Source organism: Chlamydotis macqueenii, chromosome 1 (genome assembly GCF_036417535.1).
Source record: "Chlamydotis macqueenii isolate bChlMac1 chromosome 1, bChlMac1.mat, whole genome shotgun sequence".
In the NCBI taxonomy this organism is placed as follows: domain Eukaryota; kingdom Metazoa; phylum Chordata; class Aves; order Otidiformes; family Otididae; genus Chlamydotis; species Chlamydotis macqueenii.
This window is the reverse complement of record NC_141556.1, coordinates 106401165-106416456: the sequence shown is the minus strand read 5'-3', so window position 1 is coordinate 106416456 and position 15292 is coordinate 106401165. Positions and strand designations below refer to the sequence as shown.

General features: G+C 38.2%; 1 protein-coding gene across 1 annotated transcript in view; it reads right to left on the bottom strand.

The window, feature by feature from the left end:
- ROBO1 (roundabout guidance receptor 1) overlaps nt 1–15292 on the bottom strand; it is a 538100-nt gene that overhangs the window by 370804 nt on the left and 152004 nt on the right. The window contains exon 2 of the mRNA XM_086763761.1: nt 13846–13929. Within this exon, the coding sequence (XP_086619887.1) occupies nt 13846–13929 (84 nt within the window). The remainder of the gene's footprint in view (nt 1–13845; nt 13930–15292) is intronic.

Below are 15292 nucleotides of genomic sequence, written 5' to 3'. Positions count from 1 at the left end.
ATTGCCATTTTAGCTATTTACTTAATTTTTTTTCCAAGAAAAAGACTTCAAATTTAACTGTAACCATAGTCATAAATGAGATTTAATATCCGCTTTTTCTATTATTTGAGTGCTCTAACATAGTCCTGAAAGTATAGAATCATAGAATGGTTTGGGTTAGAAGGGACCTTTAAAGTTCATCTAGTCCAACCCCCCTGCAAGGAGCAGGGACATCTCCAACTAGATCAGGTTGCTCAGAGCCCCATCCAACCTGGCCTTGAATGTTTCCAGGGAAGGGGTATCTACAAAGTATGTTCTTTACCCCTACTGGAAAAGACAAACAAATAAGCAAGCAAAAAAAAAATGTAATTAAGAAATGCTTCATGCCTTGCAAGACTGGACTCTCCACTCTCTTGGCAGAAAAAAGAAGAGAACTACATTTCAAAAGCCGCTAGAGGACTTAGGATCCTACATTGTTCTAGTTGGACTCATGCCCTTAGCTCAGTTTTCAGTCATTTTTTGAATTTTTCCCATGAATAGTATTTATTGGATCCATTGCTTGCTGAAGTACATAGACTGTAGTTGGATGGGCATTAAGATCAATCTTACCGTGAACAGATGTGTTATGGCTAGAGGGAAATTAATATAGGCAGCAAAAGATTGTAAAGAATCATAATTTCTCACTATATTCAGTTCAAGCTGTGTTCTGAACGGATGTACAATGCCTTGTAATACTGCGCTACCCTGCCAGCACCACTGCAGAGCCTGTCACAGGGACACAGTTTCAGGAATGCTAACTCAGCCATTTCAAACTGCATCATTTTGATACACTTGTCTGCCTAAATACAGCCATCCCGCTTTGATCAGGCTGCCAAAACGCTGTTTCTTCATCTCAGTTCAGCTTCTGGACAGCAGATTTTAAGAGCATCTGCAGCTACAAAAAGACCTTAACCTTAATACAAGGTTAAGGTCTACTTATTTCCCAACCAAATAAGTAGAAAACTCACAAAAATGCCATCTAGGTATTACGAAAGAATTAATGATTCAGATTTTAACACTAGCTGCATTCACTCTTTAGAGAACTTTAATAGACCTATTAAGAAACAGAGCTCACCATGTATATTTTTTTTTCTAGATATTACAATTACAGTCAAGCGAGTTTAAAAAAAAAACAACCAAACAAAAACTTATCCTCTGTATTCTCCTCTGAGTCCCTAGTCTCTCGATAATGTTTGTAGCTGTCTTAGTTTGGATCAATATTCTGCATGTTAGCAAGCACAGAAACAGAGAGACAAGCTAGCCTGACACACTTGTGTGTACACAGGTGAATAAGTTTATAATTAACTTATATTGACTTCCTAAAGCACTTAAACAACAGAAGTATATTCTAACATATTTATATGGCAGAAGCACATTCCTGTCACAAACAATAGGGGTCTACAACTCTAGGTTGTGCTCCTGGAAAAAAGAGCAAACAGCTCCTAATCTCAGTGGTGTGTTTTGTCTTTTTCTGGAAAGATAAAGCCTCTACATTCTGGAGTTTAAGGGCAGCCAAATAATCTTGCTGTTCCTCACATCTTAATTATTAGTTTTTTGAGGAACATTTTTGGACAAGAAAATAGTTAACTTCAGGTAGGTTAAGATCAAGAAAGCTGGTTTGTTCTTTTATTTTATTTTATTTTAATTTTTTTTGGTTAAAATTCTAACATTATAGAATCATAAAATGGTTGAAGTTGGTAGAGATCTCTGGAGGTCAGCTTGTCCAGTCCTCCTGCTCAAGCAGGGCCACCTAGAGCTGGTTACCCAGGACCATGTCCAGGTGGTTTTTTAATATCTCCAATGATGGAGACTTCACAACCTCTCTGGCAACCTGAGCCAGTGCTTGGTCATCCTCACAGTGAAAAAGTGTTTCCTGATGCTCAGAGAGAACCACCTGTGTTTCAGTTTGTGCCCATCACCTCTTGCCCTGTCACTGGGCACCAATAAAAAGTCTGGCTCTGTCCTCTTTGCACCCTTCCTTTAGGTATTTATGTAACATTGATGAGATCCCCGTCTGTTATTATAAACTTTAGCAAACTTTTAGCTCAATATTGTCTACTCTTAATAAGCTAAAAAAGGTCTCACTGTGCTGATGCACTGAAGTGAAGTCTAGATTACGACTGCCCAGTTCTTAGCAATGCGTTACAAGTAATCTTGCTTGTGAAGAAAAATGCACACCTCCTTTACCTAAAAAAAAAAATTTCCCCTGAAAGTCCTTCACTTTGTTACAAAGCCTTCCCTTTGTGATGAGTATGCTTGTACACCCTTGCAAGATCTTGAATTTTGAAAAATTTCTGTCAGGGGTTGCCTGGAATCAAAACACTGTGATTATGCAAAATTTTTTTTTTCCCTCCAAATTATCAATACATTCTTGCAAAGCCTCCAAAATATGGAAAAAAAAAAAACCTAACAAAAAAGCCCAAGAAAACCAAATGTTGAGTGTGTTATCTGTATCCCAAAGGGGAGACTTTATAGTGGTCTTCCAGTATCTAAAGGGAGCTTATTGGAAAGACGTGGAGAAACTCTTCAGCAAGGCCTGTTGTGAAAGGACAAGGGATAATAGAGTTTAGGGACAAGGGATAGTAGGTTTTAAAATAGAGAGAGGTAGATTCAGACTAGACATAAGGAAAACATTTTTTACAAAGAGGGTGGTGAAACACTGGAACAGGTTGCCCAGAGAGGCAGTAGATGCCCCATTCTTGGAAACATTCAAGGCCAGGTTGGGCGGGTCTCTGAGCAACCTGATCTGGTTGGAGATGTCCCTGCTCCTTGCAGGGGGGTTGGACTAGATGACCTTTAAAGGTCCCTTCCAACTGTAACTATGCTATGATTCTGTGATTCCATAACAGCTCTATTTCAAAATATTTTTTAAAGAGATTGTTTATTTAATTTCTCATTGCAAACTATCTGATTGTTTTGATGATGTTGTGGATATCAGTTTATTAAGTAGTTATTAAGAAACCCAGAGAAACACTTTAAAAAGTAGAAGTATTTGTATTTATGCATATAAATTTTGCATAAAAATCCAGTTATCCCATGTGTGATATTGTATCCTCAAGAACTGAAAGTTGTGTTGACAAAAATTTGTATGTGTATTGTGCAACAATTTTCACATTCTTCCCACAAATTCCTACAGCATCTTTTCCAAATAAACTTTCTTTCTATTTTATCCATTTGATAATGGTCTGGAAGATATAATTAAACAGCCACAACTTTGGAGGGAAAAATAAGCTCCAAGCCATTTTCAGCTTCCTGTGTTATACTTACTGTTCATTAAGAATGGTCTCTGAACTCTATATAATATCTAAACACTGCACAGTAGCTTCTTCCAGAGAAACAGGCATCTTCCTTCCTCACCAAACTTCTACGCTTCATTTGTCATTTGCGGTTTTGTAAGAAATCTGGAACACTAACTCCATAATCACTTGATCTGTAAGTTCATCACCCTTTGACCTTCCTTTCCGTTTGTCTTGTGCCTCCTGTCAAGGTTTACCATTTCTATTGAAGTGAAGACTGCAATGTTATCTATTTATTTATAAGCAAAAAAATAAAGAAAATAATGTACATAAGAAATTATGAAAGGCCTCATTCCACATCAGAGTATAAGTAAACAATCTTACAAAAAATTAAGCAAATGATACTTTGCTATCTAAAGGTTTAAATCTACTGAAAAGCAATTCAGTTGCCCTTGGACAATACTTATTCCTAACAGAAAAGTCTTATATTTAGCTTTGTACTAATCCAGAAACAAGACAGAGAAATTTATTCTGATAAAGTAAATAGTTTTTCAGTGGTTTTTGAGTGGGTAAGTTACAAGTGGGCAGTAAAACTGCAATCCTTCTTTTCCTGTTAGCTATTCAGAAATTATCCATGAAGTTAGAAGGAAAAAAAAAAAATATATATATATATATATAAGAAAACAGGAGAATGAAGCAACTGGAGTTTATTACCTCACAAGAACCATCTGATGGGAATAAAAAGAAGAGTCTAAGAAGAGGCAGGGAATATGGACAAAAAGCGACTGCAGATTTGGAAGAGATTATTTCATAATGTTGGCAGTATCAAAAAACACCCAAAAAATAGGATTCTGCCTATATTTAGGAGTACAAAATAATTTAGGATTTTCTTCAATTAAAAAAAAGTAGCAGTGAGTTTTAGTAGTAACTTTTCATTGCATTTTAGGAAGTATCAGACAGAAACCCTATAAATAATATATTGTCCAGTAAATTGTAGCACGGAAAAATGTCTCCTTTCTTATACAAGGGTCACTGAAATTCAATATAGTTCCTTCTAAAAAGCTCTCTACAACGTTTTAACGCTTATAGGTGATGGTTCAATTTGTTATGGTTTATGGATAAGTGACATACAAGAATCACGCATGTACACACAAAAAGCACTGAAATAAATAAGTCTAGTAGTACTTCCACAAGGATCTGATAAAAATAAATTCTGGATCTTCTGATAGGTGTTTATTTTTATTTCCTTATTCATTGTTATGTGAAGCTACGATTCTGGGACAAGAGTTGCAATTACAGATGGTGCTAGAAAGAGATCAGTGTTGATGGGAAATCCTGATCTGATAGATTCTTTGGGGTTTTTTAGCCTCTTGTGTATTGGGTTCAACACTGTCTCCCACAATATTCCTGTATCCAAGCTGGGACATTATGCTCTGGATGGGTGAACCACCAGATGAGTAAAAACTCAATGAATCATCATCTCAGAAGGTAATGGTACAGGAGGGCTGTAACAAGTGTAGGGATTGCCAGGTCTGTCTTAGCACCTGACCTGGTTAAGATCTTTATCCATCACCTGGAGGAAGTGAAGAAAGTCCTACTCATCAAGTTTGCAGGCAAAACCAAACTGGAGGAACTAGTTCATGTGCCCAACAGCAGGTGTGCCACCTGGAGGAAGCTGGACTGCCTGGAGGAATGGACCAACAGGAACTTAATGAAATTTAACAAGGACAAATGTAATGTCCTGCTGTGGGAAGGAAGAACCTCCATACAGGCTGGGGACTGTTAGGCCAGGGAGCAGCTCTGCTGGAAAGGCCCTGGAGCTCTGGACCAGCAACAAGCTGAGCATGGGTCAGCAGCCTGCCCTGGCAGCAGAGATGGCCAGCAGCATCCTGGGCTGTACGAGTGTACAGGTGGTAGATCAAGCAAAGGGATTATCCCCCTCCACTCAGCACTCACCTGGAGTACTACATCCAGTTTTGGATCCTCCAGTACAAGAAAGACATTGATAAACTTGCACAAGTTCAACAAAAGGTCACTAGGAGTGTCAGCGCTGGAGCACTTGCCCAGAAGGCTGAGGGACTGGGGCTTTCTCAGCCCGCAGAAGAGGAAGCAATAGGGGGACCAAACAGCCACCTGCCCGTACCGACAGAGAGGTCACTGAGAAGATACAGATGTGCTCTTTACAGTGGTCTGTGGCAGGGTGAGAGACAACAGGCATAAGTTAAAAAAAAGGTTCAAGCTGAATAGAAGGAGGCATTTTTTCCCCATGAAGACAGGCAGGCAGTGGAGTGGGTTGCCCAGAGAGGTTAGTCCAGCTCTGTTCTTGGAAGTTATCAAGATCTGACTGGATCAAGCCTTAAACAGCCTGGTCTGACCTCATAGCTGACCCTACTTGAGTGGGAGGTTGGACTAGAGACCTCCAATAGTTGCTTCCAATCTAAATGATTCTGTAAATTCATGATCCTATATAATAATTGTTATGAAAAACGACCAACATTGCTAATATCTGAATTATAAGAAACTACCTTTCAACATTTTTCTTTTCTTGTAATACTCAAGAAATGCATTATTTTAGAGACAACAAATGAATGTTGTCATCTGTACAGTGCATTTCACTGTTATGCATTTAATGAGAACATGTGTGTTACTAACTTCCTACTTCTTTAAATAAAACAAATTGCCTGGCTAAAACAAAAGACTAACTTTTATAACGCACTGATAAGGAGTGATCTCCTCTTACGTTTCTCATCCTGTGACAATTCATAGTCTTTTGACCTACTGGCAGAAATTTGCTCTTCTGAACATCTTCACAAATTGCTTTGCATATTTAATTCACTGAATAAGTGACAGCAGTGTCTGAGGGTAATTTGCTCTGTCTTTACTCTTGCTAGGAGGCCCTCAGCAGAAAGCCTCTCATCAGCTCCAGGGGTTCCTGTCTGTGACAGTCCAAATGGAAAAAAAGAAAGTATAATATGCTGAGAATGCCTTTTGTTTTGATTTTACTTGTCTCATGATTAATGAGGAACACACAAACTCAAGATTAAAATGCTCATCTTGGGGAATCAAATCTAGTGTGCATAGCCTATTACAAATGTAAATCTTTGGAAAGGAGATTTCAAGCTCCTGTCTGAAAACTGCTCCAGAATCTGCTGCCGTAAAACATCCTAAATTTCTATCTTAAATTAACTTGGGCCTATTTTATGCCTGCTTATTCTTTTGTCAAGTAAGTGGGAACGTATGAGTAAAAGCTTAGAATCACCCAGTGTACGAGCACACATCTTGAGCAGTGTTCAAAGACAGGCTATTTACCAACAACTGGATTTCTTCAAGTTGCATAATCAACACACTCTGTACCTAAAATATAATTTTGCATGTTTTCTCTATGAACATAAGGCTGGCAAAAAATGTCAATCACATCCCCCTTTCATTAAGGCCTCTGTCAAATTATGCTTTATATCCCTTGATTATTTTAAAAGCCCTTTCCTGCACCTTCTCTAGCTCAAATTCATCTTCCTGAGATCTCCCTAGTATCTTAGATATGTAGGGGAATATACTGCTCCTAATGTCATTATTAGACAAATTCTTCAAACAATGTTTTGCTGTCTTTTTTTTTTTTTTTTTGGTGTGGGAGGGTGGGGAGGAGTGTAATGATGGTCTGATGGTTACCAGAAAACTCTCTGGTTGAGAAACATGGGATGTTGCCATTGCTTTGTGTTTTAATCAAAGCTCTGCCTTGAAGTATAACACAATAACTGGAGATTTTTCTATAAACTTTTTCATAAAAACTGGCAGTGCAAAATTTATGTAAGTGGGAATATCTGTGTTCCAATATTGCTATTGTATGTTTTAATGGAATTATGATTGCCCACTATTGTTGACAGGCAATTCTATCGATTAGTGTTATATTTACATCTATATTTTTATATATATTAAAATAAATTCCTCAGTTTATGTGTCAGAAGAATGCTTGCAAAGGGAAGCACAAAACTGAAAGGACCTTTCTGGCAGTTTAGATTGACATGGGGAACAGAGAGAGTGAGAGAGTGCTGATAGACAAGAGCAGGGATTTTTTTTTCTTTCTTTCTTTTTTTTTTTTTAAATAAGCATAACAGTATCCATCTGTCCCTGGATTTAGAGTGCAGATGTACTCTAAGAAGTCACTTTGTAAAACTGGTATCATGGGGCTCTGTGTTCATTCTCCCAGTGACTCAAGAGCATGCTTGCTCAGTTGGCAAGTTTTAAAAAAGAAAGACTATGAAAAAGGTCTGCTAGCTTTGTACGTGTCTTGAGATGTAGAAGTCAAGCAGAAGTCCACTGTGTATTATCACTAGCAATAAGGATTCTGTAACTGGAATTAAATTAATGTTTCTACTATCTAATCCAGTGATTCATTCAGCTCTGTCAGATGTCTGTTGGTTCTGCAGTGCAAACAAGTATTTGTTTTTTTGCATCAACTTGTTGGACATGATGAACTCACTGCAACGAGACATGCCAGCAGCTTACTTGGAATACTTGTACAGAAACAATTTTATTTTTTTTTTTCAGACATCCTTAACTACCTGCTTCACATCTGAAACACAGTTTTCTACAGCCTCCTCCCAACCTGGAATATCCAAACTCTACAATCTACATCTTCATTCACCACTTTTTGCACCCTATTAGCCAAACTCTGCTTTTGTTTCATGTGGTTTTCCCCGAGATTGCTCATTCCTTAAACTAAAGATGATAATTCCGATGGAATATAAAATCAAATAGCAACTATTTCTTTACAACATTCTTATTTGCTGCATATTAAAGCTTTTTCTCCTTTCACTTCTTCATCTTGGACACAAAATCTCTATGTGCATTTACTCCCTCCACTAATCTGTTAGAATCTTTGATGTCAAAGATGTCTTCGAAGTGTTTTCTTAAATGTGTGTTTTCTTGAATTTTCTTGAATATTTTTCAAAAAAAAAAAAATTCTGTAATACATAGGATAACCTATGTAAAATTACTGGAATAGAAGAAGAAATGTCTCAGAAATGGTCATGCAATGAAGAAAGATTTCCCTTTCATTTGTTGAAACGCTCACCAAGGGCAATCTGTCTTATTTGACATGGGACAAGCAGTGATCCACTACGACCAATTATCCTGATTACTTAACAATATAGTAGCAAAAAAGAAAGGTAATGTGAGAAAAAGGGATGGGATCTCTTGTCATACAAAAGGACACTACCACAATGATTTCATGATTAAGATCAGGGTAAAAAAAAATGAAGGCTAACTTTGGGTCACAAGTGGGAACCACCATATTTCTTTGCATACATTTCTTTTAAGAAAACTATGAATAAAAAAGTTTATTTGAAAAGATCCTTTAAAAAGCCATGAATCTACTTAATGAAGAGTGGTGATCCTTGTCTGCAAATGTTTGACTATATAGCGTTAATTTAACAAGCCATCATTCTGGTCTCTGTAACACAAGTGATACTGTGTGATCTGTTAAATGATCCCCAATATTTGTGTCACAGTTGGTTTAACAGGAAATGTGCTACTTCCTGGAATATAATGCATGTGCACACTTCAATAGCACAGCACAATGCAGTCTTAGAGATTACTCTGCAGCCATTGATTATATGGAAAATAACTGAAGCTCATACTTGACGCTTACTGCCCTTGCACTATTTTGGAGAGGAAAAAAGCAGCCCCTGAGCAAAGAGGGAACGGTTACTTGACTAAGACAGGTGGCAAACCACATGTGAAATCTGATGTGGAAATATTAATTACTTTACTCTTTTCTTGAAAATCTGCTCTTCCAGGTAAATATTAAGCAGGAAAATATGTTTAGTAGTTTTAGTCAAGACAGTTTTATCCTATGTTCTTCTTCAGGTTTCCTCACTCCCTGCTCCCTGCTGCAGGGTTGTGGCTTTCAAAGCTCCTCAGGCATTAGGGGATGGACATCATTCAGCACATCATCTGCTCCATTTGACCACTAACCACAAGCTCTTCTCTTGGAAATCCTGACATTATTTAAGAGCCTTCCTTCTATGAGCTTTTTTTTTACAAATTCTCCATCTCCTGGGTTTCTTCAGTATCTTATTTGGATGATTTTCTATATTTCTCCTCTGATACACAGTGGAAATTCTCCTAGATTCTTTTCCTTGCTTCCTTTCCTTTTCTGTTTGTCCTTAAACTTATATCCAGGACTTTAATGAAACAAACAAACAAACAAACAAACAAACAACCCAAACAAAACCATGGGTAACAGTAAGGATTTCTTTCCACTCTAAAATAACTGCATAAACAAGTCTGTCTCACATCTTCACAGCCTAAACTTGACAAAGAACTGAACAATTTCTTGCATGTTCCATTCCTCTGCCCTCCTTTGGTCATCAGAAAAGATTTCATTATATTCTCTGGTGCACACTCCTATCACCTGATTCTCCTTTCAGAACTAAACTGATGGAGAGGTGGCTTAATTGCAATCGTCTTTAGATACCTACATCAGTGCTGATCACCTAAAGTTCCCTGAAAGTCTGTAGAAACAGGCATAGCTATAGAGCATTTCAGAAAACTACCTTGGATGTCTTCCTTAGAGTAAATGAAATAGAATACAAAGTATCTAAATCATACGCTTTTATCCTATTGAATGTCACTGTGATCTAGCCCGTTCTTTATGCACGTAGTTAAAACAGTAATTTAGATTTTTACTATTACATATCTTAACTATGCAATTATTTTCCAATCCACACTTGACAGAGTAGAATTGATCTTTTGTGAAGATGCAGACAAAGTAATCTTCCTGGCTCATTTCTTTATACTGACAGGGTTACAGTTAAACATTTTTGGTTTTTCTAACACCAAATCCTTTGCTGAATCAATCCATATATGTCTAGCATCTTTAATAAGCTACCTATAGGATCATACCAGCTTTTAGATGGTTTTTTTATTCTTTTTATTTCTCTCATATCAAATACACAATAGAAAACCTTCCTATAAGCTCTTTCAGCCTAACATCAGTGTTATGCATACAGAAGAATCCTCAGTGACTGAACTTCCTTTCTTGATTTGTTATTTATTCAGCCCCTATTTATTTACATTACAAATACTTTCCAATAGTTATCATCTTTAATACATATGTGTATATAGCCTCTCCATTTGGGTCTACAGTTAATAACTAATAACAATTATTTTGATAATAAAAACCTGATGATCTATAAAAAGTGCAACAATCTATTGGATACCGCATTACTGTATTGAATAGGGAAATAAAAAATCTAGTGTTTGGTCCTGGAACATACTAAGAAGCATGAAAAGTCAAATATAAGCTCCTCACTTTCTCAAACTATCAACAACTTGAATCTTTATATGAAAAAGCTTGGGTTAGAAACTTATCTCTCTCCTCTGAAACTGATGTGTTTCCTGTTTGGTATGAGGTTACTCCTCAAGGCAAGTGCTCACATCCACAGTGGAGACAACAGAATCTAATGGGAAAGCCAAAAATCTCCTGATTTAAAGCAGAATTTAGGAGAATACACTGAAATACTCTCTAAGAGTCATGTACCTCCACTTAAAAACAGTATGAAACAGTCGCATATATTCATCCTGAAAAATATACACGGAAAAAAAAAATATGCAGGAAAAAATTATAATCTTTAACCCTGAAACTTCCCGTATGAGCGAATGTTTTGCTTATTTACCCTGCAGCTAAACTTACACAGAACTGGAAGGAAGATGTGCCTTATGGATGTATGACTGCTCTTAGAATGAGTAAAAATTTGTGATCATACCGTGTGACAGCAGTTGCTAGCTTCTTTGGGTTTTGTTCATTCAAAGACCAACTAAAGATAAATATAGAATTATAAAATAAACTGCAGCTTTTTTTTTTCCCAATAGGTCTAGATATTCTGGACTTATCTGAATGATTTTAGGTATGACTCAGATAATTTTCAGAACAAACAACCTTCTCGAATGGTTTTCATTAGAGAGAATGAAATTCTACAGGTAAGAGAAAACAAAAAATGATCCAATAATATGTATGTAAAATCCAGGAACTCCATATTGGGCCCACATAAACGACCCCATAAATTAGAAAAAAAAAATGTGAATTTACCTATAAGATTGTATTACAGTTAATGTTATTTTTAATAATCTTTACTGATTACTACAGAAACTTGTTGCACTAATCTTAATAAATACCTCAGGGCTTTTCCATATAAACCAAGGTACATACACATAGTGCTACTGATTACTATTACATAGAGTGGAAAAAATAATGGATCATTAAATCTCTAAACACAAAAACTTGGATTTTCCTTCAATCAGTGCTCATTCAAATAAAGGAACAAAACCTGAAATTAAACAAAACCAGCTGTCCCCTTGAATTTTTGTTCAGCTTGTGTTTGCTTCTAACTTCATCCTGTGTTTTGTGTTTGATTGGAAAATGTCTATTAAAATACAGCCCGGAGTTAAGATCTGGAGCCTCTGGGGAATTACTAGACCAGGGTTTGATTTTGTCAGTCCTCCCAAATGACCCCAATAGCTTCTGAAAGGCAAGTTAAACAGCTGCAATACCCCGCCGAGGCCTGACCTCGGGCGTGGCACCCAGATGCACGTGCACACCTTGGTACGGTGAGGGATCCTTGAGGGTGGACAGATGCAGGAAGTCTGGGCACACCTTGGGAAATTGTCCCAAGTCCCCATGGTCAGAGGGGAACTACTGTCTTAAACACTGCTTTAGATAGCCTAAATACTGCCCTGCAAGCGGGGACCAAGCTCTCCGCTGTCAAGCAGCACCGCCTGCTGCCCTGGAACCCTCTGCCCGCCATCTCCTGCCCGCTGCGCTCACAGTGAGCAGTTCCATGTCAAGCCTCCAGCCTCTCTCCGAAGCACGCTAGCGGGATAGTGCTTCCCTACAAAATCTTACTTTTGTTACTCTGGTGACTAAGGGGGCTCATGTATGGTGCGCACAGGGCCCTCTCTCCCACCTCCACGCGCAGATGTGAGGCTGGCAGGCACCGGCCCCAGGCCAGGGAGAGGTGAGGGGGCTGGAGGGGACTGATTGCTCCTCTCTAGGTAAAACTAAGCAACATTATTAGTAACAGAATCTGACTCGTGATCCCAAATAAATTAGTGGCTGCTTGAACACAGGACCCAAGGGTCACCATTCCCAGCCTCATTTTCTGAAAACAAAAATCTAACTCATGGTAAGTTAAAAAAAGAATTCTGTAAGTTCTATTGATTTTCATTTACTCAATATGATGACCCCATACACATCAGGGAGAGCAGATGTGTGAAACTCAGAGCGGGGCAGGGGGTAGAATTAAAAAAAAAAAAAAAAAAAGGAATATTGAGAAAGTAGAAGGTCTAAATAATCCACATATGGCAGGGTTCATGTTCTGGTTTTCTGAGAAGGCATCTATTTTCTTGACTGAGGAGAAATTTGTATTGCTTTACTTTTTGACCTTTTAAGAAAAACTGAAATAAAATCATGTGTCAAGGTTTAAAACCACATGCAGGGATGATTGTGAGGAGTAGATGATGAAAGCCGTAATCAATGTAAGTGGCATATAACAGACCTGAAGTTTTATGAATGGGCAAGAAATTACTCCCTTTCTCTTATACTTGTCTATCCTCTTTTTGTATCCTCTAAGACTGTCTTATTTATGAATATCTGATTTAGACACTTTTTTTAGCAACTTGGCTATATACAATTTTACAGTGTGAGCAGCAGTAGTACTTGTAACCCCCCAACAAAGTATTTAAAGAATACCTTCCAGTTAAATGTCCAACTCATTCTCCCTCTTTCATTCCTTTCTTCTCTTTTCCAAAAGTTGCTGCCACCACAGGAAGTAACACTTACCTTCACAAACTATAAGTTTTTTAGATCTACAGTCTGCCACTATACTGGACCATCCGTCCACGAGAACCTTAGACTCAGGGACTCTCTCTCTAGCTGAGCCCAGGCTATGGGGAGTAGCGTGACTCCTGGAGAGAGGTAGCATTTCAGCGTGCAGAGGATTTGCAGAATTGGGTCCCTCAGACATCACCGCTGCAACACATCATATAGTGCTGCTTATGCATAGCTTTTCTTACTTGGCCTAGAGACACTTTTCTCTAGTTTACGCAAATCAGAAGCCAATGAAACAGATTCTTCTCCAATCACATTGTAGTTTCACTTGAAGTTTTTTTTTTCCCCGCTACAATATATTTTACTTTTGTTTATAACAGAAACAAAGCAAAAAACCCCAAAATAAATACATGGAAAAATCCCTGCATTTGATCTTTGGCAAAATTGCTCTGAGATGCTATATTTCCTCATGCACTGATATACACAGTTTGAAGGAAAACAATAGATGTGTTGTTTCAACAATAGAAAAAGACTTTAAACATTTAAATAACTGAAATGTACTGACACTCGCAACAAGACAGTCATCTTGGTTAGTTAAAAGGCAGAATAATATCTCCCAACAGTACTAATAATGTTGAACTCCTAGGGTGATGGTGAAAGACTAGCAAAGATGATTAAAAAATCGTGTACAGGCGGTAATGGCAGATGTAGGTGGACAGCATCAGAAGTAGACAGTCAGGAATATTTTGCAAAGGTGCACTCTACCTGTGTAGCCCAGCGAATTGTCGCCATTATCAGAGGTGGGGAGTGGTGTCCCGCTGTCGTTCCCCCTCTCTGGGTCGTCGGAGTCTGTCGGAAACAACACCAGAACTGCTGATGGGGTCACAGGAGTAACAGGAGTTGCCACTTCGATCACAACACGTCCAGCCACAATTAACTCCACACATGACAGCAAGAGCCACACTGCTACCACACAGCACATATCGTCCTTCCCCTCCCTGCGTTGCGGTGCCTGGCAAAAGGCGGCCAGGAGCATCATCATCATCATCGCCCAGGGTCCCCAACCCCCTGCCCGCTGTCCCCTCTCTGCCCACTCGGAGCCTGGCTCGGCAGCCCGCCCGGCACGGTGGCCACTCTGCCAACCCGTCAGCGCGGGCTGTGGCGAGCATATGGGGACGGGAAGGCAGGGGAGCTGCATGCTAGCATTGCTAATTTTCCACCTTATTGTTAATCAAAGCTATTGACTGTGATCACTCCCCATCATCGCTTCATCTCCTGGCAATTACCGACTCGGGGGACTTCACCTCTTTGTGGGGAGGAGGCGGGAGGGGAGGTGGGGGGGGTTGGGGGGGTGACTGTGTCTTGGCAAGCACCGAGAAGCTGCTCTACCTCTTCTGGAAGATGGGGCAGGGGAAAGGGGTAGAACCTCTCCATGAAAAGGCAACAGTTTAGCAGCATAAGTAGTAAGATTAATTTTCTGAGTTGAAAGATGCTTGCAAAGAAACAGTCAATTTTAACACCACACTAAAAAAAAAAAAAAAAAAAAACCTGCTGATCAAAACACCACAAAGCACTGTGAGGATAACTCATAATAATGAACTAAATAATTCAAAGCAAAAAAAAAAAAAAAAAATAAAAAAAATCCCAGTGGCTCTGAAAACAAAACAGCACAACCCAAAGAAATTTGTTGTCAGTATCACTAGATCTTTTTATTCTTGTCTATACAGCTTAACATCAAACCGTTTATTAAAGTCTATTTTAATTTACTTTTGCTAATGCATTGTCCAACCGATAACATTCATATTTTGTTTTAAAAAAAAAAAACCTGCAAGAAGCAAATCTCTTTGCAAGAATATCACTACCACAACAATAGGCTCCTTATTTCTTTTTCCTGTTGACAGGCATCAGATAATTTATTAATTATTGTAAAGACCCTGAATAGGAAAGATATTTTTTGCTTTCTCACACACAGACATATTCTGGACTTCTATAATCACTGAAAGTAACTGTTTCAATAAAATGCACATGCTGCTAAAAATCATTCTGAATCTTCACAAAACACCTAAAGCAACTATGTATGACATTTAACTAGAGAAAACATAAGTAGATTTTTTTTTCTGGAGGCTTAATTTTACTAGCTCAGTCAATCTAATTCTTAAAATGTGATGCCAAACATTCATATTCTCCATTTGTCTTTTAAACACTCTTATAG